At 37.7% G+C, this 24,899-nt stretch overlaps 3 protein-coding genes across 4 annotated transcripts; all 3 read right to left on the bottom strand.

The window, feature by feature from the left end:
- Window positions 1-406: 406 nt before the first annotated feature.
- On the bottom strand, window positions 407-6,792 carry LOC110765465 (uncharacterized). Of its 2 annotated transcripts, XM_088246900.1 has the most exons (10): window positions 6,567-6,792; window positions 6,320-6,448; window positions 6,113-6,229; window positions 5,918-6,046; window positions 5,285-5,464; window positions 4,838-4,978; window positions 4,381-4,563; window positions 4,199-4,270; window positions 3,671-3,836; window positions 407-2,872 (listed from the first exon to the last, which is right to left on the bottom strand). In XM_088246900.1, the coding sequence occupies exons 1-9, from the start codon at window positions 6,684-6,686 to the stop codon at window positions 3,672-3,674; spliced, it is 1,236 nt and encodes a 411-aa protein (XP_088103026.1). In that variant the 5' UTR covers window positions 6,687-6,792; the 3' UTR covers window positions 407-2,872; window position 3,671. The 2 variants fall into 2 exon arrangements, with proteins under 2 accessions (XP_088103026.1, XP_021824295.1); XM_021968603.2 differs by lacking the exon at window positions 407-2,872 and having other exon boundaries at window positions 3,644-3,836.
- Window positions 6,793-7,998: 1,206 nt separating this feature from the next.
- Window positions 7,999-12,580, bottom strand: LOC110765433 (multicopper oxidase LPR1). Its single transcript, XM_021968554.2, has 3 exons — window positions 12,143-12,580; window positions 10,145-11,599; window positions 7,999-8,586 (listed from the first exon to the last, which is right to left on the bottom strand). The coding sequence occupies exons 1-3, from the start codon at window positions 12,371-12,373 to the stop codon at window positions 8,533-8,535; spliced, it is 1,740 nt and encodes a 579-aa protein (XP_021824246.1). The 5' UTR covers window positions 12,374-12,580; the 3' UTR covers window positions 7,999-8,532.
- Window positions 12,581-15,865: 3,285 nt separating this feature from the next.
- LOC110765386 (Heavy metal transport/detoxification superfamily protein) lies at window positions 15,866-18,039 on the bottom strand. The gene is made up of 3 exons (XM_021968502.2): window positions 17,782-18,039; window positions 17,580-17,655; window positions 15,866-17,157 (listed from the first exon to the last, which is right to left on the bottom strand). Exons 1-3 carry the CDS (start codon window positions 17,818-17,820, stop codon window positions 16,100-16,102), a joined length of 1,173 nt encoding a protein of 390 aa, XP_021824194.2. The 5' UTR covers window positions 17,821-18,039; the 3' UTR covers window positions 15,866-16,099.
- Window positions 18,040-24,899: the final 6,860 nt, after the last annotated feature.

Here is a 24,899-nt window from a genome sequence, read left to right as displayed (position 1 = left end):
ATGAACCGATCACTGCTCACGTACAATCCAACATTCCAGTTTCGGTTAACAATTCCAACACGTATTTTCGTTGAGATAGAAATATGCCATGTTTTGATCTAGCAACTTCTATGCCAAGAAAGTACTGTAACTCACTTAATTCTTTCATCTCAAATTCACTTGCAATGAGCTTTTGTATATTATTCATCTCTTCACTATCATCACCGGTAATAACCATATCATCAATATAGATTATTAAAGTTGTAAATTTACCACCACGAAGCTTCAAGAATAAGGTGTGGTTTGAGTTGCTCTGAGTGTATCCAAAACGCTTCATGGAATTAGTGAATCTCTCAAACCAGGCTCGCGGTGATTACTTCAACACATATAATGACTTTCTCAGTTTGCACACTGTATTGGAAGTGGATGTCAAAGGAATCCTTAATGGTGGATCCATATACACTTCTTCCTGTAAATCTCTATGAAGAAATGCATTCTTTACATCATACTACAGTAGTGGCCAATCCATATTTACAGCTAAAGAAAGGAGAACACGGATAGTGTTGATCTTGGCAACAGGTGCAAACGTCTCCTGGTAGTCGATCCCATAAGTTTGTATATATTCCTTAGCCACTAATCTAGCTTTGTATTGATCTATGGAGCCATCATATTTGTATATAACAGTGAATATCCAGCGACATCCAACCGATTTCTTCCCTTTTGGTAGAGACATCATTTCCCAACTGGAATTCTTATTTAGAGCTTCCATTTCAATTGTCATAGCTTCTGTCACAACATCCTGCCACTTACTTGGAACACATACAATAGACAATTGATTGACAAAAGATGCATATGACTTTGACAATTTATAAGTAGACACATGATTATTAATAGGATATTTTGATTTAGCATTAAGGTCAGGACAGTATTGAAGATTAGGTTTTACCCTAGTGGAGCTAGGTGGAAATGTATATGGTACAATATTGGGTTGTTCAAAAACTACCTCGAGAGCTTCTTCATCACAAGACGATTGAGAAGATGGTAGGGCATGAGGGGTTGTATTTTCCAGTTGCCCTTCGGAGACATCATGAGTCACTTCTGGCACCAAATCCTCATCGGGGTCTTCTCTATTTGAAGATGACCGGTAGACGGGAACATGTTGATCGATCGACTGTCGTAATTTTTCCTTGCCTTCTTCAAAGCACAAGTTCTTCTCTTCACTCCTCCTCTCCCCTTGAAGAGAAGGGCTTGTATGAGCCACAAAGTAGGATAAGTCTTTATGGAAGGTGACATCCATAATGACTAAGAGCTTCTGGGTAGAGGGGTGGTAACATGTGTATCCTTTTTTATTTAACCCATAACCAACAAACACACAACGAATGGCACAAAGATCCAACTTACTCTACTGATGAGAAGGAACATGGGCATATACTACACAACCAAACATGCAATAAGGTATCTTGAGGACAGTAGAAAGAGAGATGTAATGAGCCTAGGTGTTTAGTGGAGTCTGAAAGCCTAGAACACTACTAGGCACTCAATTAATCATATAGACCGCAGATAGGATAGCTTGACCTCATAAATAGTGATGAACTGATTTATCAAGCATGAAGGCACGGGCAACCTCAAAACAATTGTCGATTCTTTCGTTCCGCGACACCATTTTGTTGTGGAGTGAACAGGGTGGAAGTCTGGTGAATGATGCCATGATCCCAAAAGAATTAAGCCAAGACATTGTTCACATATTCCTCACCATTATCGGATCGGAAAACCTTGATGGATGCCTGAAACTGAGTGGTGATCATAGCATGAAATTCACAGATAGTAGAGGTAACATCACTTTTATGGGTGAGCAAGTATACCCACGTCATGCGAGTGCAATCATCAATGAAGTTAACAAGCCATCTATTTCCATTGAAATATACTTTAGCAAGGCCCCAAACATCAGAATGAAATTAAGTCAAATGGTTAGGTAGCTTGATGGGTACTTGACGAATTAAGTAGCATGGTGACTTTTCGTTAGGACACATGTTTCACACTTGAATGTAGAATCATCATGATGGCAGAACAACGAGGGAAACAAGGGCTTGAGATAACCAAAGGATGGGTGTCTCAAGCAAGGATGCCGGGGCCGAATTTGTTGGCGGTCAGTTTCACAGGTACTCGGAGCAATGGAATGAGCCTTGGCGGAACTAGGTGGTGGTGGTGTGGGCAATGCCAATGAGTACAAGCCCCCTCCCTATTTACCATAACCAATCGTCTCATGGGTCTGGAGGTCCTGAAATTTGCAATATGTAGGATAGAAAGTAGCATAACAGTTATGTGAGTCAAGTAACTTGCCAACGGTTAATAAGTTGCAATTAATGGAAGGAACAAGGTTTTCGTGAGAGATAATGCAGAGGAAAGGGGGACAAATCCTTCATCAGTGATTGGGGAAGGGACACCATTGGCACTAGTGATAGATGGCGAGATTCAGAGGATAATGAGATAAACAAAGTAGAGTCAAAAGTCATATGATCAGAAATGCATGTATCAATTATCCATGTATTATGAGACTTACCTGGTGGTGGATCATATACAAAAAGGCAGGCAGGTGGTATCATCCTACCAGAACTAGTATGATCCACAAAGAATGTCTTGTTAGAAGCCATGAGTCGAATAGGCACACAGAAGTAAGGCAAAGATGGCAGCAGAAGAAAAAAAAACGCAGCAGCAAAACACCAACAAAGAGTGCTCGGCATGAGCAGATTGTAGTGAAAAACACAGCAGCATAGCACCAACAAAAAATGCACAATTGGAGCAGCAACACAAACACCAGTAGGGGCAATACAAAGGCAATCCAAGGCAAAGACAAAGGAAATAGCACCAGCAAGGCAAAGAACACAGAAATATCCTGTGAACAAAAGGCAAAGCAAAGACAAAGTAAAGCAAGAGCAAGAGGTAGGGACAATATAGAAGCAAAGCAAGGACAAGGTTAAGGGCAAGTTAAGCAGAGACAAGGAAAAAACAAGGTTATGCAGAGATAACAAAAAACTATTACTCTGATAACATGCTAAACAGAGTATTAAAATAGTATCTGAAGAAAGATTTCTTGTTTCAATTTCATTGTATTTCTTTGTATAACTTACAACAGAATTTATATAAGGAGAAAGCTTGCTATTCAAGCTCAATATTAATTACAAGTATGTAGATGGTAGCTGGTCTTGAGCTCCTAAACCTAGAGATTTGCAGTAGAAGCCTCCCAAAGTCAGGCCAACCTAATTAATGCAGCCACCTCATTAATGCAGCCAACCTCATTAATGCTACTAGCTAACAAACTAGCTAACACGCTACGGGTTTGTTTAACCCATTTACTGATCCTGACCTGAGTTAAGGCCGTAGCTAACCGGGGAGATCATCCACCCGGTCAACAATCATCAACATCTTTACAAGAACATATGACTGGATTACAGCAAGTTGAACCTCCTACTATAAACCCAAAGTAATATAATTATCAAGTATAGATAAGCCATATTTTTCTATAAAACATGAAATATATAATGAACTTATTACCACAAAATTGCATTTCTTTACCACAAAAAAAAAAGGAATAAAGACCTTGTAACTTGTGTGTCATGAATGAAAGAATGATGATATTTTGAATATTTAAAGCATTAAAAACTAGTTGAGAAAATAGAAAATTCCACACTACTTTAATCAGCCAATTGATGTGGTACTTTAATGGCATAACCATTAGCAGGCAACAGAGAAGTGAATTGAATATTCTTAATTGTATTTCTTCGTAAAGAATGCGGATTTACTCCGGCCTTGTGAGCTGCAATAACACCAATTGCTTCCCAATAGTTTGAGACCTTGACCTGCATGAAAGGTTCCATTTAATTCAGAAACCAAATGCATATGAGTCGAAGCAATGCCATTTCCTAGTGGGCATGTTGAGAACCAATGAAAGAATTTATTCCTAGTGTTATTTTGATATTAATGATTATGGAGATGGGGAACTAGAGTGGAAGGTGAACTAGAGTGGGTTTTGGAAGTACTTGACTGATAATCTTTACCTTGTGTTAATTAGTTCAGGGACCCAATAATTACTAACAATACTAACAAGGTTCTGACAGTTCTAAAACAGAATAAAGTCACTTAAAATTACGACAGCCATGAAAATGATTCCATTTCTGACGGGGACAAAACAGAAGGTATGTGTAAACATTTGGATACATACCACTTCAACCCCAACTTTATCTGGTGTATCATCAAGGACTGTTTCATTTTCCTCCACAGCAATTATAAGTGGCTGTATCAAAATCGAAATTAGTGTCAGGAACAAGTTATATGCTATCAGTCAAATCTGATCTTTCCAAATTCAACCAAAAGGAAAAATTAGAATAGTTTCCAAGTTTATACCGTGTTTCTTTTGCTTCGTGCAAAAGCAAGAACACCGTCTCCTCCAAAAGCATCTACAGGAAGGATGACGCTATCAACATGACTTGCCAGTATGCAACCATTCTCAGACTCAGAGTTCTTGACCAAATACTGTGGTGCATTACTAAGCCCAGCAAGCACACATGGCAAGAATGTGTATCCCAACTGTTGCACATAGAAAGAGAGAGAGCTATAAAAACATCAAGTAGCAGATATTTGGACATTGTAGTCTATTTGAAGACGAAACGCCACGGATATTGATATTTTATCAGTTAGTTACACCTTTTATCCAAAAACCCTTGTGCCACAGACGCCACACTTAATTTTTCCAAAGACGACTGACGTATTTTATCTTTTCTACTTTTGCCAATGATCCATCAGATATTGTGTCCTAACTCTCAAAGGCAATAAGTTCTGGGTTATGTAAAAATTTACCAACCTCCTCAGCAGCGGATTTTGGGCATAGAGATGGGCTCAGGGGCAAAGATGATAAGGCAGGAGCATGTGCACAAGGAATTTGAAATTCCTTCACCACTAGATGGCTTATAACTGCCTCAACCCCTGCCAATAGATCAATTCCCTGGAAGGTACAAGGTAGAATTAGATGTAAGTTTCATAGAACTGATCAGAACCAAGAACTAAGAATAAACTTTAGTCTTTCTGCTGATGGTACTGTCTGAATCCAAGAGTATAATATCAAAGAAACCAAAACTTTCATATGTAATCTTTTATATCACATCAAGAAGTACATACTAAATATCCATTTTAAAGCCAAGTGTTACAGTAGGGATTGAAACTACTTAGATGCATGGTAAAGTTGCAGTTAAGATCTGAACAATCTGGAAATTTATCATATAAAAAATCAAATGTTAAAAGTTTAACATACCATCCCTTTTCGATAATCATCTGTGTCTTGAACATCATCATCGTCTGGGAAGCGTCCAACAACTGCAACAGCATTTACTTGAGAGCGTTTAAGTAAAGCCTGCACAGCCCTCAATAGTGAATCAGGGTGCTTAATCCTCCCAGTTGATTGCCCACTTTTTGGATCAATCCACTTCTCTACCTGTAAAATTTGTTCCATTCAATCTCGTGCAGTCACATTAGCAGGAAAGTTTCGACCTCCCTTTTATGTGGCCAAGGGGATTCGGAAGCATAAGATTGAGATGAAAAGGGCAGGCTTAGCAGCAAAGAACAGTGAAACAAGGTAGCAACTAAAGCTCTTTCAATAACAAATGTCAAAAACGCTTTGAATACAGAAAGTTTGTTTCAATTACAAATTTGAATGAGTTTTTGAATCGCAGGCTTTTCAAACCCCAGCTTCAAATGAGATTGAAAGGCAGATATGTGATAAAACAATGTGCCTGCCTGGTGATCAGTTTAGAGTTGCTTGACCATTGTCGCATTGCGATAGAAAGTATAAAATCATGCAATTAACTATCACACACACACACACTTAACAACACGATAAATGGAAAACAAACAATCAACTGCTACATTGAACAGCAAAAAGTAATACCTGTAAAGGGGTGTCAGTGACAACATATTCAACCACAGGCAAGCCAAGGGAAGCTCTTGCAGCATCGGCCACCTGTAAATGGCGAACTCGAAGCTGTTCTTCTATTCCAGCATCAAGAACCAAACCCACCTGCATCATAATCTGTGTGAGCAACAATAAATAAATAAACCAAAAATATATATATTGTGAACGCACCCTATTTTGGTGAACAGGCATGAGGCCCCATGAGCCTTCTGCAAAGCGGTCAAGAGCATAACCTTCAACGTATAAAGCATTAGGCATGGGCCAGTAGAGCATTGCTGCATTCAGCACCTGCTCAACAATCAAAGTGAGAGTCAAGCTCGAAGTGGCAGCAGACTCAGAGACTCCAAAAAGAAAGCAAAAACATCGAATTAGGCATACGTTGGGGTGTGTGATAAGGCAATCAACGACGGCGGAGAGAGTGCGAGCCACAGGCAAAGCGTCGCCGGCGTAGCCACCAATGGCGGCTCCTACCCCGGTTGGGACTATCATTACGCTTGTGTAGTCTCTCTTCAACACCGTATCCAAACAAACAGAGCAACACTTAATTAATCCTATGCTTTGCTTTGCTTTCTCACAACATAATCCAACGAAAACGAAGAGTGTTTAGTGGGGGTTACTAACTGACCTTGAAGGAGTGTCTGGGATTGAAGCATGAGATGCTTGGTGGAGTGGACGGTCTGGATTGGGTGATGCGTCGGTTTTGGGCGGCCAACGAGGGGAATGGACGGTTCAGAATGACTGTCATCTCATCTCCTGCCGTCAACGGAACTCGGATGACCGTCTTATTATCCCATTCCCGCTGTGCCTCACTGGCTGTGCGCTCTCCAATTTTATCCGCGAGCTCTTCAATTTTTTGACCCTGCTGCTTGGTATTTTTAGTTATCTTGGATTTTGCTAGTCGTTTTTTTTTTGTTTCTGAACCACAAGGTGGTCTTAGATGGGCCCCAATTATGGGTGGACTAATCTCCACTCACACCTGGTCGGCCCGTAAGGGATAAAATACTGGCCAAAGTAATGACTCCATATGAGAGTAGGGATCGAATCCCTGACCTCTCTTAAGGAATGAGAGTGCCGAACCACTCACACCAACCACCTTAGTTATTTTGCTAGTCGTTTTGAATTTACTAAAAACACTTTACTTTTTTTTATATCGAACAAATATATATGTCATATTATTTTTTAAATTACTTTAAGAGATATTTAGTCATATACTAATTATTGGCACTAATAATATAAACAAACAAACCATACACCATATAATTTCTATAAACAAACCAAAAAAAAAATCCAAAATATGACAGCTAGCCCTATTAAATTTAATTTTGATTATTAAATTGCTTTGATGCTCTATTGAGTGTTTTGGGCTTTTTTTATGAGGTTTTGGGCTTAAGTTTGTTTTAAGAAATCAATGGTAGTATTGTAATTTAAAAGAAGTTTAAAAAAAACCTTTTTGTTATGTTGTAAATGGTTTTTGTATGTGTTTTTAAAATCCATTTCATATATAGTTTTTTTATTATAATTTAGGCTTCTATATTGGGTATAATAGTGAATCTCCATTGTTTTAAAGCAAAAAGTAATATAGTGCTCAAAGACTTTCGAATTTTACAAAATGTGCTATATTGTATATGTTTTATTTTTTTTGTTTTATGATATTTTTTTATTGAGAAAAACGATAATATACTAAACTTATATATACTACACGGATACTAGAACTCGAATGAACAATTACTCCAAACCACTATACTAGTGGATTCTTTGCAAATGTTTCCTTTTATTTTTTACTAACAAAGATTTTCTTTTACATAGCATATTTGAAATATTTTTCTTTTCAGAAAAAAACTGAAAAGTGGATGATGAAAGACAATACAATAATGAATTAAATAATGATTTTCTTTTAAATACAATGGGCCAACAGTCCAAAGTGAGAGAAAACTACACGATACAAATAGCCCAACGTTCACAGAAAAAGCGTGTTAGTAGCGAGTCGCCCGCACATGATTTAGGATTGCGTGAGGAGAACCTTACAAAGGGGGAATAACGTGTGAAGTTGCTAGATGTGGTGAAAATAATAACAATAATTATTATAACAGTCCCGACAGAGGTCCAAGAGATTTATAGTCACTCACCGTTGGATGTAAATTCAACGGTTCACTCACTCTTGCACTCATTTTAAGAAATTTTTTTGAACTATTGGATTAATATCCAACGGTAAGTGACCACAATTTCTTGGACTCCTGTGGTCCAAGAGATCAGGACTAATTATTATAATACTTCCTTTTGAACCAAAGTATCACACTTCTGATCAATTTGCAAACAATGATACAGAACCTACAATGATACAGAACCACCTTGCCTTGCAGCGGAAGTTGCTGATTATTCCAAAGCCTACAATGATACAAAACCACCTGTAATCACTGATTCTTCTATCATACCTACATGATAAAAGTACCCAATGTAATGGAAATCGGCCCGCCTTCTCAACCAGAAATACTTTCATATTCCCATTTCATTATCTTTCTCTCTCGTTTAATAGACAACATAAGAAGAGAAAATGGGACAATGAAATGGGGATAGGAAAGTTTTTCTCTTTCTCAACGGATGACTTTTAAGGGTCTCATCATCGCATTGTCCTCATGATCCAAGATCTGCACAACATAAAACAACAACGTTTCAATTCCATCATCTCAAACTATATCAAGATTGATAATTTCAGCATGGCTTAATATCACAAAACGTCCTTAAGGTTTACGAAACTATCAGATTGCATCCTTAATGTTTTTTGTGTCATTCGTGGTCCTCAAGGTTAGTATGTGTGATCACAAATGGTCCCTGTTAGGTTCCGTCAAAAACTCTGTTAGTTTGCTGACGTGACATATATATATATACTATCACAAATGGTCCTTGTGAATTTTTTTTATTTTTTCATTTCAAATTCATAAAATTTTGGTTTTCTTTTTAAAATTATTTAAAAATATATATTGTATTTTAAATACACGTGACACTATATTTTTGAAGATGTGTTTTCCACATATATGTCACATCAACAAACTAATGAAGTTTTTAAAAAATAATTTTAAATTCATAAAATTTAAAAATGAAAAAACCATTTATAGAAGGATTTTAACCTTGAGGACCATTTATGAACCCTAAACCCTTGGTTTTTTCATTTTTAAACTTTAAATTATTTATAAAAAAACTCCATTAGTTTGTTGGTGTTGCATATATGTGGAGCCTACATCTGCAATAATATAGTGTCATGTGTTTTTAAAATACAATATATATTTTTAAATAATTTAAAAAAGAAAAACCAAAATTTTATGAATTTTAAATGAAAAAATAAAAAAAATTTGCATGGACCATTTGTGATAGGTGCATGAACCTCATGAATGTTTTGTGAGATATATATATACATATATATATATATATATATATATATATATATATATATATATATATATATATATGCCACGTCAGCAAACTAACAAAGTTTTTTATGGAACCTAACGGCATGGACCATTTGGTGATCACACATACTAACCTTTTGGATCATGAATGACAAAAAAAAAAAAATATTAAAGATGCAATCTGATAGCTTCATAAACCTTAAGGACGTTTTCAGCATATATAATTATGACGGCTAATAACATTGCTACAACAAATTAAATAGAAGCAAGCACTTCGTACTAGACCCCTTCCCAAGCCATACATCATAATACATGATTTGTGAGTTTGGAATCTCTTGGACTAGACCGCTCAGACTCAGATAGTAGGCACGCTACCCAACAACGTAAACAAACAAAACTATTAGCCTATTTGTTAACCTGGCGAAATTCTATAGTGAGTGTGTCATATATGAACCTTCATATTCGCCACATGATCATTTCATTAAAATTAAGTGAAGTTACCATTTAGATGAATCTTATGACTAATATGAAAGTACGTATCTATGGTCTATATGTTATACCCCACTATAGAATGACTCGTTAACCTATTTCTAGTATTTGGTATCCCCTGACCCTCCATCCAAGCCCAAAAACCTTATTCCAATTTGTCATATTAATTGTTATATGGCTCATATCATGCAATTTTCTTTCTTATTTTTTTCCTAAAAATGTAAAATATTTTATACAAATATAAACACTTGAACAAATAATTGTAACCAAATTATGTTGGTAAAGTAATACAGTGGGATGGTATACTTACGTGGCAGTGGTACACGTAACCAGGCTCCGCTGTTGGATCAAATTCGTAGGATGCATTTGTATGTAGGTAAGCAAATCTCAAAAGAATCTTGGTCACTGTCCCGTTGCTCATCTTGAATACGTTCTTCCACCCCTTCTCGTACGCTGGCACGTCTATCTTTTTGCCACGTGCATACTTGCTTATATTGCACTTGACGGCGTCGTTTATTTTGTTCATACAGTCTTTGAACTTCTCCACATCCACCAACTCCCTCTGTTCCAATACAACAAACAGTCCCAAGTGGATGTGTAAGGGATGATTGTCCTCCGTTAAATTGATCACGTTCCACACCTCGCTGGTCCCTGCTTTTGCGATCTCAGTCACCGGCGCCTCATATGGTTTCCCATTCAAATAAAGATGTGTCGGCTCATCAATGTCGCTCGTGTACTCGTACATAGCGATATATCGGGTGCGCGACACACTGGATAAATCAGGGACAGGGTAGGAAATTAACCTCTTTGGAATCTGCGACGTGTCAACAGCTGAATGGCTAACGATGAAAAACTTCATGACCTTACTGTTCGCGTCGTTGACAGAGTCACCAGACGGGTAAGGATACGGTGCATCATTGGCTAGGATAGCATTGTCGTTCTTTGACTTTGAAAAGTCAACCACCACGTCTGTGATCTCAGATGGCCCCAGTAAAATGTCATTGCTCTCAACCGGTTCCCCAAGATAAGCCGAATCAGAACCCACGTGGGTAAATCTCAAACCGTTGGTGAAGAAGAACCTGAAGAATCTCGCATTGCTAGCGTTGATAATTCGAAACCTGTATTTACGGCGTCGTACCGTAAGCCGGGGCCATGCCTTTCCATTCACAATAATTGCATCCCCAAAATATTCGGGCTGCCATTGTGGGTGTATGGAGGGATTGTTTCCCGTGGAATTCATGTATATGGAACCATCGGTACGAAAGCTACGATCGAACACAATCAACGAACGATCGAATTCATCACGGGGCAGACCAAGTGGGCCCTCAACTTGAGGATGGCGAATAATGTAGGCCCCAATCAAGCCAGCGAGGAGGTTGACTCGAGTCAAGCCCATGGCATGATCATGGTACCATAGATTGCCAGGATGTTGCTGATTGCGGTAGTGATATTTACGGTTGGACCAAAGTGAGCCACGGGCTTCAAATCGAGCGGTAAACCATGCGTTTGCGTTTCCATCACTCGCGGGTTCATCGATGGCACCGTGTACGTGCACCACAGTAGGAACGCCCTTGTTAGTGGCAGCTCGGGCCGTTGGAATGGTTGGGTCCCAAGGCAGAATGTGCTTTGAAGGGAGGCGATTGATCCACGTCACGTAGGTATCAATTCCGTGGAGGGCCTCAATTGTTGGACCAGGCACTGTTGCTGTTCTCCAACGTGTGCCATAGGCGAACACTGGCGTTGGGGGAAGGTCTCTGTGGAATTTCTGCAAAGAGACGGAGAAAATGACAACCTCTGATTACAAAAGCAAAAATTAAAAAAAGGCTTGGGCAACGAATGGGTTAAAAAATTAGATAAAATAAGGTCAAGACGACCAAAGTGTGACATTGGAATAAATGTTGCGGTCTGATTAATTAATTTAGGGGTTGCTTTACAACTGTGGATACGGAACTGAGTTGGTAACCTTAAAAGTATTAAAAATAAATCAAATATATTTATATTTGTAGGTAAAGTAAAATGGTGGGGAATTATGTCAGAGAAGTAGACTTTAAGATGCATGAAGCAACATAAGTGACTGAGTCTAATTGAAGTAACCTCTAGGGGGAAGATGAAGTCTAATTTTTTTAATTTTTGTTAATAGGAAGATGAAGTCTAATGAAGCAGACATTGCATTCATACATTAGCATCCTAGAAGTTATCTAAAAAACCTTTAAACACTAGGAAAAGCCAAATTAAAAAGGAATAAAATAGAATAATAGATATATAGAACGGGAAATAAAGGCGAATTGATGATATATGTTTTAATTACCCATTTAATGTTGTACATGCCAATATTGAGTGACTTGGGTTTGGGAACACCATTGACAAGATGGAAGGCCTTGATTTTGGGCATATCAGGAAGCTCATCCACGAACATCTTCAACCTCGTCAGATTCACAAGCTTATCTTCTGCCCATGAACCATTTGTGAGCAACCCCAGAACAACAGCGAATGATATTAGCAAGTAATTGCACACCAAAATTCTCTGCACACTCACCATCTCTCTCTCTCTCTCTCTCTCAAGTCTCTAGCTTGAGTGCATGCAAAAACAAGCACTTGAAGCGAAGAGAGAGAAAGAGGTGACTGTTTTGACAGGGAGGTCTTTTGAGTCGGTGTTTTGTGGAAGGGAAGAGGTTGAGAGAGTTTTTTTCTTTCTTGTTTGGATGGGTGGGATTCGACGGAATATAATGGAGAAAAAAATTTGCATTGTTTTGGATATATTTACAAGGAAAAAATAGTGAAGCACCGAATACAACCTACACAGCATATATTTTCCTTGTAGGTAGGTCCTCCCCTTGTCTGGATTTTGTGTTGTGTCCAAATTATGAAAATGAAAATTCTCTCTCTGTCTATTCTTTAGAGAAGACATGTAAACGTCTATTATTTTTATTTGACTTCAAAATTCTCCCACTGTCTATTCTTTAGAGAAGAAAATAATATTTACTTGAACGTTTGTATAATTTATCTTAAAATAGAATTATTTATTTCACATCAGAACAATAACAATAACAATAACAATAATAATTTATCTTAATTAGGAAGATGGAAATGTGCTTTTTGAGAGAATCTTAACGGAACGAAGGAAAACTTAATTGAAAATAGTTTTGGGTGTCCATTTCCTTACAATCCACTCCACGAACACACTCTATGTCTATACGCACAAAGCGTAAGAGAAGCATTGGTGTGAATAAAGTGATCCTTCCTTTTCGGTATTTCAGGCAAAAAATGAAAAGGAGCAGTACTGACATACACATGTTCACACTCAACTACAACGCGCTAGCACGAGGCAGGCGTAAGCATGACTATTTATGACCGTTTCTCGTTTTTATTACATCATTTTTTTCCGCAAAACAGAGATATAAAAAAAAAGAAACAACAACGACAAATGGTGAGCTGCCACTTGTCATGTGAAAGTAAAGGAAGACCAGCAACTTTCTGCCACGCGGGGCCGGCTTCATCTTTACTCTTCACGTGAGCTGTACAGCATGAGTTGGGGTCCACAAAAAATTTTCAGTCCAGGCAAAACCCAGATTCGATTTCCTCTCAGAATTCCACCCATCTTAAATTTCCATCTCTTAAAATACATAGGTTGGAGATGAATTTTGGGCTCAAAACTCAAACTTTGAGATGGCCTAAAGTTGATCTATTTTGCGGGAAAAGAAAAAAAAAATTTGATGTGTTTTTTTTTTCTTTTGTTGTACTTAAAAGTGAAATTATATTATATTTTGAATTTTGGATTTTTTTAGGTTAAAATATTCAGAAAATTAAATCGCGAATGTTGAAAAAAAAAATAATATCAAGAAAAATTAACGACAAAAAAAATAAATAAAAGTGAATCATTTTTAAACAATTTAAATAAAGTTGCAGACTCAAATTATGAGTTTGCAAGATTGGAGGAAAAACAATTTGAGTCCTAAAAATACATGAATAATTGTATTTTAGATGGTGAAAATTTGAATTTAGTCTTATGTTGTTAAGGATATTAATTAGGATTTTCTATATCCAACTGAAAGTTTGACATCGATCACATCGGATGATTAAAAACTCAGAGATTTTTCTTGATTCTTTCTAGAACTGGTGGTGCTTGATTTTTCTCGCATGATATTGACTTATTGAGGGAGAGATCAATATGAGGCCAGATAGTTTAGTTTTGTCTGCTTCACTTTCGGAGTAATAATATGTGTACTTAACCAGCTTTATGTTATGTCCACAGAACAGAAACTCAAACTTTCGATCCTTCCAGTTCCAGCCAAAAGCTAGATGGTAGAAGGCCATCACATCACCACAAAAAGCTTTCCCACTTCTTCTTAATTTTAGACAGTTGGACTTTCCACTTTCTCCAAGTGTTATTAGTGCAGAAGAAAATATCAAGGCCGGCTATAGGCTGCTTATGCATGCGGCAAGGCAACTCATAAAGCCCAATAAAGTACATGGTTTAGGAAATTAATTAGCATGGGAATTAATACTGCTGACTGTGATGCAAATGTGCAGAAAAGGTAGACATGAAGGCTTTTAGTAAGACTGGCTTTGTTGTGGTCCAGTCCAGAGACAAGTTGATCCCATGAGCAGCGGTTGTTTTCTGTATCTTCTGCCGTTTTCATTCATTTTTTTACTTGCAAACAGAGCATTCTTCAGAATCATATATGCGGCTCATCATTACCTTCTATTTATATCACAAATTAGTATCTGTTTTTGTGGGGAAGGAAGGATATGACTCATGAGTGCTTGAATTGAATACAAGATTAATAAGCGACGACCCTAATGGATCTCCAGAGTGTAAAGCACTTCTGTCATGGGGCATGATGGGGCGAAGCATTATCAAATATCAACCAAGATGTAAGCTAATTAATAAATGATTAACAGCTTTATGATTAACAGGGAAAGACAATGAAAACAAACACTACATTACAAAATATATCAATCTGTTTTCAATTTCTCGGAAGAAAATAAAAACAAAGAACTACCACTGCACTGGGCCTTTGGTCTGGGCTTTATGTAAAAAAAAAGAGGCCAATAGGCTAACTAGGGTCTCAGGCCTAAGTTGAACAAGGACCTTTTGGCTATTTGCTCTTTGGCTGGTTTGGGGTTGGGGGAGGGGTGTACCTTTGATTGCATCCCTGCTTCTAACCGACTCTCCAAAAAACAAAAGCACTTCATGGGTTTGTTGTTAATTCATCTTAATGTATTTGCTTTCCGTTCTGTTTTCATTCTTGGAACCGATAGCTATGATAGATAGTTGCAGAGCCTGTTGATATAGGCAATTGAATCTGCAGGAGATACTTTTTAAGCAAATGGTCTGAAAGTAGTGTCAATTTTAATCCTTGGGTTGTGGAAATGAAGCCTTTTGTGGGCAGACAAGAGTGCCAAAGTCAGTCTGTACATGCATCCACTTTAGCATCACTTCCACTATTCAGAGTCATAGGTCTTCCCATTTTGCAGCCTCGTTCTCACTTTTCCTCATTGACTTCTGTTGACCACTTTTTCAAAACTTTGCTTAAAAATACCTATAAACTTTCCCTTCACTCCCATGTCGCCAGAAAGTTGTATTATTTTGCATACATCCCACCACAGCACCACACAAAACGTATGAATAAACAAATTCACAAGCTGCAAGTTGGCACCACCAGCTACAAGGCTAAGCCTGTGTGTGTGGTCCTGTCGGTTGACAACTTTGTACGTACACAAAAAGTAAAGACGCACGCGACATAAACGTGCAAATCTGCCTCATGTGCAAATACTATATTTACATTTGCAGCACTAGAAAGAAATTGTCAACCTAGCTGTTCTGTTCCTAACTCTGCACGAATATCATCCTATCATGTCCCCAGAGCATGATGCGGTATCCAATACCACGCTGTCTGCCATGGTATAAATTAATGCAATTCCAAAATTGACATAGCACCAAAAGAACCAGACCCCCATGATATAAAAAATGAAAAAGAAAATCAACCATTCTAAGATTACTTATTTACTAGCATAGCATAGTTAGTCCTGAAACAAAGAAATAACTAAAATAAGAAAGGGAATATTATCTTCAACAACTACACAGATACACAGATAAGTGATAAGATTCACTTGAACAAACGCTTAATCCTAATCCACATTTCCCTCCTCCTGACCACACTACAGAACAGTGTCAACAAAAGCCACTAACCCCCACTAACAGAGAATTTCATCTGAAACAACATTCTCTTCTACATCTCTACAAACATAACTGAGAACAGCATTACATAATTGAGCAGCTGCTTGTGTTCTCATCACTGAACATATGGGCTGCAGTGTTGTTGTTACCACTGTAATTAGGTTCAGCACTGTAAGGGTATGGGGCAGGGCTAGGGCTGTAATTATAGTAATAGCCAGTACTAGGAGGAACAAATGGGGACCTGTGATACATCATCTGGGGCTGCTGTTGCTGCATAGCTTGCCTGGCCTGCATGTTCATGTTCATGTTCATCATCTGGGACGGATGGCTGAAACCATTTGAGTTCATCAGCATAGATGCTGGATATTGCCCTGTAGAGTAACCAGCACCATTTGGAAACTCTGCATTTGATGCCTGATGATGGCTGTACCCACTGTTTTCTGGAGCTTGAAATCCTCCCAGACCATTGGAGTTGGGCCCCAAGGCAGCAGTAGCATTAGGAGCAACATTAGCACCATTTCCATGGAAACCAGCCAAATTCATCATGGTACTCAGGTCATTCATATTCCCCCTTTTGCCTTCCCCTGCATTGATGTTTCCACCACCTAAATGGGCATTGCTCATCTTCAGAGCAGCCATTGTTTTTGGATCAATCCCACCTGGATTTGGCTTCATACCCATGTTCTGATTTGGGTGCCCCTGCTTTCCAACATTTACATTTCCAACATTGTTGGCAGCTGCAGCATTAATGACTCCAACACCTTTCTTTCCATTGTTTGCATCAATTGCTTGTTGCCTGAGCATACCCAACTGATTAATTCTCTCCTTGAAAAGCCGAAACTCGTCCTCTTCGTCTTCTTCGTCATCATCAAGGTATTCATCATCTTCTTCAGAACTGAAGGAAGGAAACTTTTGCTGGTTTTTGAAAGCTTCAAGGTTCTTGATAATGCCCTGTTTTTGACCCTTGTTCTTGTCATCTTTGATGCAGTTGTTCTTTTGCTTCTGGCTTTGATTGGATTTCTGGGACCAAAGCTCAGCATGTTTGCCAGCTCTGGTCAGTTTCTTGATCAAAGTTGCAGAATCGACATTTCCAGAAACCGTGACTTTCTGCTGATCAGCATCGATATTTACTTGGTAAACCCCTGCAGAAAATGGGTGATGTACTAAAAGGGTTAACTTTTAAGCGCCATGGGTGAGAAATTTCTGCAAAACTTGCAGTTACATGCCTCAAGAGTGAAAATACTGTCCTCATATGGAACTCCTAACTTGTGTAAAATTATTGTGCAAGCAATATGACTAAATTTCCCATATTGAATCTAAATTGAGATAGAGAACAAGATCAAAAGTCTGATATTCAAAAGGATGCTAAAAAAATGACCGAAATTTGAGAAACTCAGTGTTAATGCTAAAAAAATGGTATGTTTTTACAAGTAGCCTATTTAATCAAATTCTTACAATAATGGTTATACAGAGAAAAAGGTAGCAGAGCAGAGTGGTAGTAAGTTATTCACCAATTAGAAGACAAGAACATAAACAAGTAGAAAGATGAGAAGAAAGTGAGCACCTTCAATTCTCTGAAGGAGTTTCTTCACTTTCTGCTTACACCCATCACAATGTATGTTCACTTTGAGAACACAAGTCTGTAGATGAAAATGGAAAGGAATTAGGAAACAAAAACAACAAAGACTCTTCAGGAAAAGACCAACATCCAACTTTGCTGTCTGCACAAAAATAATGTAAACAAATAAAAGGGAAGAGAAAAAGACCTGGATCTTGAGGAGCTTAAAGTCTTCTTCTTTAGTCATCTCTTCAAAGCAGTTTGGAGTGAAAGTTCTCTCTCTTTCTCTGCTATAAAAGAAGTGAAAGGATAATAATGCCCAGTTTAGCTGTGTTGGGAACTTGGGAGGAGAGGGGGAGAGTTGAGTTGTAATAAAAGTGTTGTATACTAAACTATTTTTTGAGGTGTACTGAGTATGTGAGTTTTTCTACTTCTTGTAGACTCGTTGTAGAAGTAGATAGATGCTTCTTAATTTATTTGTTTATAATTTTCTCTCTTTCTCTCTCCCTCTTCTGTTTCTCCTCAAAAGCAAACAAAAGAAAAGCACATGGGTCTTGTCACTTGAGGCCTGTGCCTCAATATGCATATTCTATTTGATTTAAGTGAAAAAAAGACAATGAGAGTACAAACCAAAGGGAAAAGCAAAGAGATACAAATTACAATGGCAGAGAGAAAAGGGAAATCAAAGTCAGAGGAGTTAATTTATGAGATAGAGAGATGGGTCCTGAGGGTAGTCTGAATTCTGATCTGATGTGATTTAACGTTAAATACTGGAGAGTAAAAACAATAAAGAAGAACAGCAACTCGGCAGTCCCCCATTCCACTCCCCTTTGTCCATTCTAGTGATATTATTATTTTTATTCAGAGAATGACCGTTGTGAATTATCTACATCCTAAAACAACACTACAGCTGTATTCTATTTTAATTGTTGGTTAAAGACGTAGCCCAACGGGCTTAAATTTGAAACCAAAAAAAAAAACTTAATTTGGGCCTGGCGGCCCATTTTTTCAGTATCTAACTGAAGAAACTGCAAAAAGAAAAAGGTAAAAAATAATTAAAAAATAATATGGGACCAATAATTAAAATGAACCGTTGGTCACATATCCCCGTGAGTGGTGGGGTCAGAGTTGCTGAACCGTGGGGTGCAAGACAAATAGGGTTTCAGTTACGAGGACAGTGGGTTTTCACTTTACCCCCTCGTACATTTACCATTATTTCCAAAAGTTTCCCTCTCATTTTCTACTTTTGTGCTTTAACCCCATACATACAGTCTACAGTTCATGTAATTTTATACGGGGATTGCCTATACATAATAAAATATAAATGAAAGTAAATAAATATTGGTTTAACTGGTAAGTGTTGTGTTCATGCGTTGTGGCCACAAACCAAAAGTACAATTTGATTCCGTGGAACAAGCAAACAAAACGAAGTGAAATAATGCAACTCCGAAGGGAAAAAACAAATGAAATAAACGAATGAGCTTTTGCGGTTTACACACAGAAAACGATAACAACACAATTCGCTGGCTTCTCTAATTTACTATCTTGTTTTCTCAGCATGCTTAATATTCAAATCGAATGCGTTTTTAGGTTGTCAAATGTAGTGTACTTGGATGGGAAGGCATAGTCAAATCATAGTCCAAATGGTGAACAGCGTGAGATAAAATATGCAGGCAGGTGGCAAAAAGAAAAACACTTATCCAACAACAGGAGACCAACTTGACATTTTTTTCGTATAAGTGTACCAGTTTTCTGCCGCAGCATTAAGTGTCACATGGACTTGCCTCCAATAGACATTCCAATCTGACTTATTTAATGCTGCAATGACCAAAAATAGCTTTCCAAGAAGCAGAAAAATAAAGGGAGTTTCACTAAAATACCCAAAATGGGGGCTGAAATTATAAAAATACCCAACACCCAAAACACTTTATAAACATACCCAAAACTCATCATTACACACACTCAAAACCCATTTATAAGCATACCCAAAACCCATCATTACACACATACCCAAAACCCATTTTGGGTATGTTTCTATGTTTAAATAGTGCTTGGGTATTTTTATAAATACATGTCTAGGATTGGGTATTTTTATAAATATCTAAAAAATAAATTGCAACACACGCATGTAAAAGAGTGGTTAATAGTTACCAATGCAAATGCAATAAAACGCAATATATAATGCTAGTTGTGGCTATTCTATTCGGAAAGGTTATGGATTTAAGTCTTAGTATTGTGTAGTGTGTGTGAATTTAATAAGGAATGTCATTAAAAAAAGCAAAAAATAGATGTGGCTACCATTGTGGGGTTAGTTGGATACTTTACTGTTCATTGAAGTGTTTGCTGGTTTGGTTACTCTCATGATCAAGTAATTAAGTAATGGTTTAATATGAAGAAAACAACTGTTTCCCAAGTGGTTCAAAATTTAATTCGCCAAAAGACTTGGTATAGCAGAAAATTTAAGATAAGAAATAAAAAGCAGATGGTTGGTTTATTGCTTGTATCTGGGAATTGAATTTAAATGGGAAAAACTAAAAGGACAAAGAGAAAGTTCAAATTTTTTTAACCCTTTTATGGTTCACAATTTCCAAACACGCTTGCTCTTATTTCAACCATTTGTAGCAATTTTCTATTCTGCGAAAGGGCTTATGAGGCCAAGAGGCAGCACGCAATCACACAAAGGTAAAAGTGATAGGCGCTCAGGTCAGGCCTAGCCTAGGAGAGAAGGAGAGGGGCATCATTACTTGTTCCATAGCACCTGCATGCTATATATTCTTGTCCTTCCCAAAGCTCCAACCCAAAATACCGGTCCTTCTTTTATTGCTTTGCTTCTTGTTCACGATTCTGTATGATTTTCCAGTGCAATAATTCAGCCTTAACTGTATCTGTGGCTTGTTTGTTTAGCTAAGAGCCTGGAGTTTTAAAATTCCTTGTTGAGGTGGGGTTGATATTCTCTGAGATCAGCGCAGTTGAATAAAAATTGAAGGGTGATGAGTGGGCAGTTTGGGATCATGAGGATCTGGGATGGTTTAAGGTACACGTCAGCAGAAAAAAAAGGGTCCACAAATTTGGGATCCCATGCTATAGGAGTCATGATCCATCTAATCAAAATGTCATCGGAACCCGCAGTTAATCTGCTTTGGATTCTACCTCTGTAGAAAGAGAGATTTCTTAACCGGACCAGGATTTTGACCCTATTTTCTTTCAAACCAGGCCTCCAATTGGTTCTTTCAAACTAGGCTTCCAAGTGAACCAGTTGATTGGTTAAGTAAGAGCAACTCTACCCTAAAAGGCAAAGGCAAGGCAAGATTTGTCACTATTTACGTGAATAGTGGCAGCTCTTATTTTTTTTTATTCCATCCCAAAGGACAAGAGTAAGGGCAATTACTATTTATTTTAATTTATTTTATACTTAAACAATTAATTTTGGCGTGAGAAGTGAAAAATATGACTATATATTTATATATATAAAAATTCTGAAAATTTTGGTATTTTTTCCAATTTTTTTTCGTTGTTGATGTCAACAAACCCGGCTAGCAGCCCAAACAAAACTTGCCTTTGGGCCTGCCCAGGCGTATGGACCCCATCAACTGCCCAATCTTGACATTGCGCGCTAGAGCCAAATGCTAGGCCTCGGGCAAAAGAGCAGCACTGGAGGTGCTCTAAGAGCAAGTGCAGCCATGAGCCCAGCCTTGGGCTGGGGGGAGAAAAGCAAAAAAATGAGTTTCCAGCGGTGAGCCCAAGCCCGGGCAAGGTGCGGGTCCCAGCAAGTCGGGCTGGCCCGAAGGCCAGTTCAGCCCGAGGTCCAAAACTCGGTTTGGGGTGACGTCAGCGAGCGCAGTCAATTTTTTTTAACGTTGGCGCGTGCAATGCACGCGCCAACGGTAAAAAAAATTGAATTCGCTTGCGCTGACGTCAGCCCTGCGCGATCACCAACGGCTAGAAGACAGGTGTCGTAACCTGGGCGCTCCGATCTGCTTCTCTCCTCCAATCCAATGGCTGGCGATTTTTTGGCAATAAAATTATGAAAAAAAATCAAAATTTTTTTAAAAAAATACTAAAAAATTCTTTTCTTTTTTTTTTCTATAAATACCTATTAATACCCTTCACTTTCAACACCAATCCTTATACATTTTATTCTACTTCTACTATTATTCACTCTTTATTCAACATTTTCCTCTCTTTAACCTTGTATTTTTTTTCTTCTTCTTTTTATGGCTTCTTCTATCGAAACCGGAGGGGCGTGGAGCACCATGGAAGATGTTTCCTTGTCTGAGGCTTGGCTCCAAGTTTGTCATTGTCCCGTGACAGGCAATGAGATGAAATTTTTTCATCTGTGGAAAAAAATTCATGCCGAATTTTGTGAAAAAATTCCGGGGTCTACTCGTACGGAAATGACATTATCTAGTAGGTGGAAAATTCTAAATAAAGAGTTGGGAAAATGGAGAGATGCGTTGTCAAAAGCGATGGAAAACTGTAGAAGCGGGGAAAATCGTACTAACGAGGTAAGTATTTTGTAATTTTCGTTTCATTAAGTTTAATGTCCTAATTTATATATTTTGTTAATATTTATTGGCCTTTCAATATTTTGTTAATATTTCTTGCAAATTAATTATTTTGTTCATATTTCTTGCATTTTAAATATTTGTTAATATTTCTTGCATTTTCAATATGTTGTTAATATTTCTTGCATTTCCAATTGTTTCTTAATATTTCTTGCACTTCCAATTTATTTGTAAGGTTAATTGCATTTCCATTTGTTTATTTTTTGGTTACTTGCATATCCAATATATTTTAAATATTTCTCGCACTTCCATTTTTTTTTGTTAAATAGATGATTCAAGCACAGATGTGGTTCGGTGCAACCGGGGGTGGCAAAAAAAGTTTCAACCATCATGAATGTTGGGATGTGGTGAAATATTGCAAACGCTTCATAATTATTCCCACGGGTCCCCCCGTTGTGTTAAATGAGACGCCACTCCGTGGTTCAATGACATCGGTGTGAGAAATGAAAATATAGAAAGATGTGGTGTGAGAGGTATGAGCTGAGCCTCTGATTTTATAGAATATTTTGGCAAGATAGAGATGCCACATGGCTTGATTTGATTGGATGAAAATCTTATCTGAAATTTGAACCCAAATTTAGCTGAATTTTGAATTTTGAAATTCATCCGAAATTTGAACCCAAATTTATTCGAAATTTGAATTTTGAAATTCATCCGAAATTTGAACCCAAATTTTTATCTAAAATTTGAATTTTGAAATTCATCCGAAAATTGAACCCAAAAATCTTATCCCGAAATTTTATCCGATTATGAATAGTCATGACACGTAGGAACCCGGAAATCTTATCCGAAAATATTATCCAAATTAATTATTGAGGTAAAAAAAATTGTGAAAAAAACAAAAAAATGAATAGTAATTGCCCTTAGCCATGGCAATGGGTGGAAACACAAAATTTACTATTTGCAAGGGCAACTACTATTCACGTGAATAGTGGCTGCCCTAGCCCCCCTTGCCATGGCAAGGGGCAAATGGGTGGAGTTGCTCTAAGAGGTGGTCTTCTTCATCTTAGATTTCAATGACAAGTTGACAACTATTTGTAGAACCAACCCTATTTTGTTTTCCCATTTACTTCTTTATACATTTTTAGGAGTTGTTGGAGACTGTGGCAAGCAATTTGTATTGGATGTTGATGAAGCTTTTGTCAAACCCACACATCCATATACACATGTGGAATGGAAGCAAAAAACAAAACAAATGGTGAGTGCCAGTGGCCAGCAAATTGAAAGCACGTTTGTGTGTGTGGGGGTGAATGTTAGGTGACTGTGCTAGCTTGCTGTGCTTGTTGCTATCCATTTTTTCACGCATTTAAAAACACACGTCCTCAAAATTAGCATATTTGTCCATCAAAATCCTGTTTTGGGCCTTTTGGGATAAGTGAGAGTGAATGTGTGTAGTTGATTGCTGTAGAAAAATAGCAAAAAGTCCAATTTAAAATTATAGGTTAAGATTTCGTCCAAAAAAAAACAAAATTATAGGTTAAGAAAGAAGATGACACTGTCTGATAAGTAATTCAGATTTTGGGACCAAACTGCATTGGGCCTTTTCCACGAGCAGTAACGTTACATTCTGGGCCTGCATTATTTTCCAACAACCCAAATGAAATGAGCATCTTGCTTGCGCCATATTCGAATTCTGACTTCCAAAAAAATCCAAAGACGAAACCGACCAACGCCAAATATATTCTGTTACATCCTTTTTCCACCGAAAATAGCATGCCAAAGAACATGCATCTTCATCACGTACCCACCATAAACATAGTTTAAAAGAAACTCTTTTATTTTTTCTTTTCTTTTTTGGTTGGAAAACATCGTTTAAACTTTTAAAAGGGACTCATTGATGATCAATCAGTAAGTATATGTCCCCCTCCTTTCTTTGCAAGACTTTGCTCATAAACCGACCAATGTGTTTCAAAGAAGCAAGCATTATTCCTTAACTCCTTGCTCCACTTCTATTAGAAAGTTTGATACCTACAAATGATATTGGTACACTTTTTTGTACAGTCACAAAAGATGGGTGAGGAAAGTAAACTCAGTAGGGCAGTTCCAGCAGCCCCCTAGGGCTCGGGCTGGGGTGAAGAGCCCAAAACCAAGTTCCAGCAACAAAGGCTGGCCCGGGCAGGAGGTGTGGTCCATGAGTCTGGGCTGGCCCGAAGGCAGGGGGAGCCCGAGCTCCAGCCCGAGGGCAAGGCTGACATCAGCATGCTACAGTGCCGCATTCTAGGCTCTCTGCCAAGTGTCACGTTCTGGGCTCTCCGATCAAAATGTTTCCTCCAATCCAACGGCAGTCAATTTTTGTGCAATAAAAATATGGAAAAAAAAATCGAAATTTTAAAAAAAAATTACCCAAAAATTCTGATTTTTTTTTTCTATCAATACCTACCAAAAACTCTTCACTTTCAACTGGTGTACATATTACCTTATTTTCATTTTCAACATTTGAGTAAATGTTGTTGTCCTTTTACTTTTATTTATTTTTATATTACTCCATTTACTTAAGTTTACAATGTAAATAAGGAAGTACCCTCCATTTAGATAAGTCAATATATACTTCATACTAAAATCCCATACAATCAAGTTTTCTTATTTGATGTGTAAGGAACAAAAACCACCAAAAATTATCTTGAGAAAATGATTATTCCGAAAAATCATTTTTCATACTTAGTCAATATTGCACCTCCGCTAAAAAATTTATGGGTCTGTCAGTGCGTAGGAATCCAAAACTCTTATCCGAAAATATTGTCCAAATTAATTATTTAGGTAA

Source organism: Prunus avium, chromosome 1 (assembly GCF_965620075.1).
Source record: "Prunus avium chromosome 1, drPruAviu1.hap1.1, whole genome shotgun sequence".
In the NCBI taxonomy this organism is placed as follows: Eukaryota; Viridiplantae; Streptophyta; class Magnoliopsida; order Rosales; family Rosaceae; genus Prunus; species Prunus avium.
This window is presented reverse-complemented; position numbering and strand designations above follow the sequence as displayed.